This window comes from Erigeron canadensis, chromosome 8 (assembly GCF_010389155.1).
Source record: "Erigeron canadensis isolate Cc75 chromosome 8, C_canadensis_v1, whole genome shotgun sequence".
Lineage (NCBI taxonomy): Eukaryota > Viridiplantae > Streptophyta > Magnoliopsida > Asterales > Asteraceae > Erigeron > Erigeron canadensis.
In genome coordinates, this window is record NC_057768.1 from 29,709,535 (window position 1) to 29,714,364 (window position 4,830).

A 4,830-nucleotide genomic window follows, 5' to 3' on the forward strand; every position below is an offset into this window, starting at 1 on the left:
TACAAATTAAAGTCTTTAGTATAATTGATAATGTCATGAAGGTGGACATCAGTGATATGGTAACAACATCCTCCCACTGGCTACATTTTATGCACGTGCACTAGTGAGAACTCCAACATCCCATTGTCGAGAACTAATCAACATTTATTGAAAATGAATAAAGAAACGTAAAAAGAAAATGAAGAGAAGTTTCTCACGCTTATGTGCCTATGAGCCCAACTACTTGCTGGCTGCTGCTATTCCATTCTTAAAATATCTGAGTTTTCATCCAAGTTGCAGCGACTCATCATATTCATAACAAACCATTTCTGCAAATCTCTAAGAAACATTATAAAAACCCGTGTATCAGAGATACTTGAGAAGAAAATAACAAGTAATCCCCTCCCTCGTCCCAAAAAAAGAACCCGTATCTATTTCCTTCCTAGATTGTACCAAAGACAGAGGTGTCATTTTAACCAATTAACATGAAAATGGGTCATTTTTGGATTAATTGGTCAGAATGAGGGTCAAATTTAACATGGTAAAATACAGAACAATAGCTAATAAAGATAAAATGGGGCTGGCAATAAAGACGGAAGTCATATATAATTATATAAATATATAAAATTAGTTGTTTCAACTTTCAATCAAATCAAATATATAAATAGAATTTAAAATGTTGGCAAACAAGTGTTGGTGGGTCGCCCCAAGATGCATTCTCACCCACATATAAAAACAAACTGCTTCAATCAAGACGCATATTGACCAGTTACCCAACGTGCTTAGCTTACTTGTTTGCCACCTCTCAATGAGGACGTTTTTATGCAAATTTCTATATAAACTTTATAGTTATGCCTATTGATGACAGATGACTGAAACTAGTAATCTGGATTTGGGCCCAAAATTACGTTTATTTTGTTGCTACTGTATATATTAGATATCTGATAAATAGCCAACATTTTTATTAAACCATGGGTCAAGTGATACATTGCATATCTTAATGGATGAAAAGAACATCAAGTAATATCTGTATAGATATAAAATATGGAAGAAAGTTGAAGATGGAAAAGGAGGAAACCTGCAGCGAGGGACATGGCATGAAGTGTCTTTACATGACAAGGTATGACGTTGAATGAGATGCCACATTTTCTTGCATAGAGAACAGCCACCAGACATGCGTACTTCGCAAAGCATACCATGTCGGAAAAGTCCCTTCATCTTCCGACAATCGGGATACAGGCATTCCCCTGCTCTACACTGAGATGCATGTACAAGAAGATCAAGAAGTTTCCATAGCTGCATTACCAATATACACCAAACAATTAAACATGTTATTCACTTGTAAAAGCATCATTCTAGCTTATTTCTATGAGCAGCAACCAATGTGAAATAATAACCATGTAACTAATAAGACGTGGCAATTTCAACCCATATACATATTAATTGTTTGATTAGTGTTGTGCTTTATCTCTAGTGGGTCGAACTTGTTCAGTCAAAAGGTTTAACTAAACAAGTCAAGATGACATTAGTCATCCAAATGTATTAAAATGTATACAGACTCCTACATCGCTTTATTGAAAGCACTTATCACAATAATATAAACTTTTTATTAAAAAAAAATCAATATTCATTAAACTAAAAAACTTGATGAAATATAATTGTTGCGGATCAGCCCAACCTATCTAACTTCTATGTAAATGTATCGCCAGTCATACGATAAAATGGATGGATTGGGTCAACTTATACGATTTTTAGACAAAATATCTTAAAACAACAGATCAAACGAGTCATATTGTTGAATATACCTATTTAATCACATTCGACTATGATAATGTAAAGTTAATTTTTTCCAGGGGACCAAAACTGTTACTGGTCAACCCAACCCAACCCACCTTACCAGAGTATATATCTAACTCATACAAAAGGATGACTCGTTTTGAACCCCCCCCCCCCCCGGGGGGGGGGGGGGGGGGGGGGCGCTTGCCACCTCTACACATATACCTTATCTTGTTGATCATGCTCGGGAACTGAAGGATGATCTGTCAATTTAGGAGGATGATACAATTCCATTAAAAACCTCAATCAATAGCAGAAACAAAAAATAAAAACACAACTCACAAGTCAATTGCGTTGTTAAGTTTTTAGGGTAAACCAAAAAAAAAACAGAGATAGTAGAGTACATGTGCTAAAAATGCAGAGAAAAGAAAAAATAGGGGAAGAACATTTACAAATTTAAAAATAAAACAAATTACTTACCTACCTAAATATATAAGTTTCCTAAACAAATTACACATAGTTAATTATATTATCAGCTGTAAGAAAATAAACTTAATCTGAAGTAATGATTGGTTATAATATATATATATATATTATGCAACAAGTGAAACATAGAAATACCATTAACTGAACCAAATGAACCAGTGTCCAAGCCCCTAGAAAGCCCGGTGTTATCCATGGAATAGTTTACTGCATTTCCAGCTGATGGCATCATGCTATTATCACCATCAGCATCAACCAAGGTGTTAATGGTATTTCTATGTTGAAATACCAACCAGCTATTAGATGATGGAGCCATGAAGTTTGAGTTCCCACTTTGAGGCAAGCCAGGTGTTGGAATCATTGTTCCCGTGGCAGCATTAGCATTATTCTGTTGCTGATATTGTAGATTTTGATTGTTGGGATGAGCGATCAAAAGATTTATACGAATTTCCAATGTCTCTAAATTCATATACTCTTCCTAAACATACAAAAAAAAAACACAGTTGTGTATAAGGTTAGAAAACTTGAAAATATCAAATACTTTGCAAATTGTGTAATACAGTAGGATAGTCCTACAAATTCATATGACATTTGAGAAATCTAATAATTTCACAACATTTTTGAAACAAAAATCTATCAACAAAACTAAAAGGGATACTTCAAGCGTATAATTATGTGCGAAATTTATAATATTTTAAAGAATTCGAACAGTAAGCTAATATAGCTTAGGAAGTTCTCATTATACACCCCTCTTATCATCATAAAAAATAAGGATTGATTCAATTACTGCTCCCAATTCTGAAATGTATACGTTAAAGTGGAATAAGAATTTTTTAAGGAATCATTCAATTAATAGCATAGGAATACATCAAGGGTTTAACATATTTTTAAATAAAAACAACCTTCGTTCTAGCGGATTTGTACAAGCCTTCTTCCAAGCGTCTAATAAGATCAAGAAGATTGTCCTTTGGAGCCATCTCCCCAGTTTGTCGCTGCAAGAGGAGCTCATAGCTAGAGAAAAAGATAAAATCTTTAATCAGAAATTTGATCTATTTGAAGCATCAATAAAATCGACCACTCATTAAATGAAGAAAGTTAATACATGTGAATGGACGTTAAAAAGGAAACATTAATCCATTCATCCATACATACAAATATTGATTTTCAACGCTTGATGCTTTTATCCTACTTCCTAAGCAATCACTAGACCCCCTCTCTTACCAAAACAGACAAAACAGCAATTTACAATCTCCGAATTTGTACATACATAAATTAGTAAATGATGAGAATATAAACTACTTGTAAGGTCATATCTCCCGTTATTGTACTTGGAACTAACAACATGGATAACTTTAAGGATGAAACCAAAAAAGGTTGCTGACATATACTCTCAAGTTAAAGTGTACAACGTAGTCTTGAGAGCTGATAACGTAACAATAGAATAAACTAAATCATGTTCCGTCCAAAATGCCAACTAAATACTATTTATAATTACTTGGACTTGCAAAACTGGATCAACACTAATATAGCAACATCTAGACATCTTACTAAAACACACTTTCACTTAAAAAGCAAATACAGACATTTACAGAACTATATGAAATTTAATAGTGGAAAAAAGGGCATGCCCAACCTTTCCATTCAATCCCAGATTCAAACTAGTATACATATTTGCAACGCACATACGGACACCCTCAAGATTACCAGATTCAAACTAGTATTACACAAAGCAGAATTGACATATTTACAAGTGAAGAAAGAATAGCTTACATCTTTTCTTGCATAAATTGGCGGGCCTTTATAGAATCAGGCTCTGCATAGTGTAAACCGTTCGAGTTTTGCATCATATTCTGCTACTGCTGTAATAATATAAATTCAGATTTTATTTTTATTCATTTGACCAAAAAAAAAAAAACTTAACAAAGCAAAAGAATGATATGGGTATTGTCAATATTGAAAAAAGTTTCAAACTTTACATCAATTGAATAAAAATGTAATAGGGATAGCAAAGTGTATGTATAATGATACCTTTGATTAGTGATTGGATGTGTCAATTAAGCAGAAAAGAAAGAAAAATATAAAAAAGAGATGTCTTTTGACACCCAACGAGGCTATGGCAGTTTTAATCATCCAGTGTTATATATACACACGGGGCTGGGGTCTTTGACTTACGGATAGATACACAAATACACAATGAAAAACTTTTCATGTTTGTTTATTGACTTTCTTTTTTTATATATAATAATAATTTAATGTTATTAACATGTACCAGTATAAAATAAAATTATTATATTTTATCCTATGGAAATTTATAGTTTTCATTTCCATACATAATTTTTTTTAATTTGGGTGATATCAATCTTTAGATGACGGTATCTTAATCTTAATCTTAATATATATTATAAAACAGTTGAAGTAATGACTAATTAACCAATCAAATCGCTTAATTTCATCAAATTGACTTTCGCTTATGTCATCATTTAGATTAACTATAAATTAAAAATCCTAATAATCATTATCCAAATATATTATTATATTAGTGTTCATATTATTTTGTAGAAAAAAATCTCATTAATTTACACTTTTTTATTT

At 32.3% G+C, this 4,830-nt stretch overlaps 1 protein-coding gene across 2 annotated transcripts; it reads right to left on the reverse strand.

The window, feature by feature from the left end:
* Positions 1–4,359, reverse strand: LOC122580322 (histone acetyltransferase HAC1). 2 transcript variants are annotated; one of them, XM_043752597.1, is made up of 7 exons: positions 4,267–4,359; positions 4,009–4,097; positions 3,141–3,249; positions 2,377–2,716; positions 1,981–2,018; positions 1,058–1,275; positions 1–318 (listed from the first exon to the last, which is right to left on the reverse strand). In XM_043752597.1, exons 2-7 carry the CDS (start codon positions 4,083–4,085, stop codon positions 237–239), a joined length of 864 nt encoding a protein of 287 aa, XP_043608532.1. In that variant the 5' UTR covers positions 4,086–4,097; positions 4,267–4,359; the 3' UTR covers positions 1–236. The 2 variants fall into 2 exon arrangements, with proteins under 2 accessions (XP_043608532.1, XP_043608533.1); XM_043752598.1 differs by having other exon boundaries at positions 4,009–4,094; positions 4,267–4,346.
* Positions 4,360–4,830: the final 471 nt, after the last annotated feature.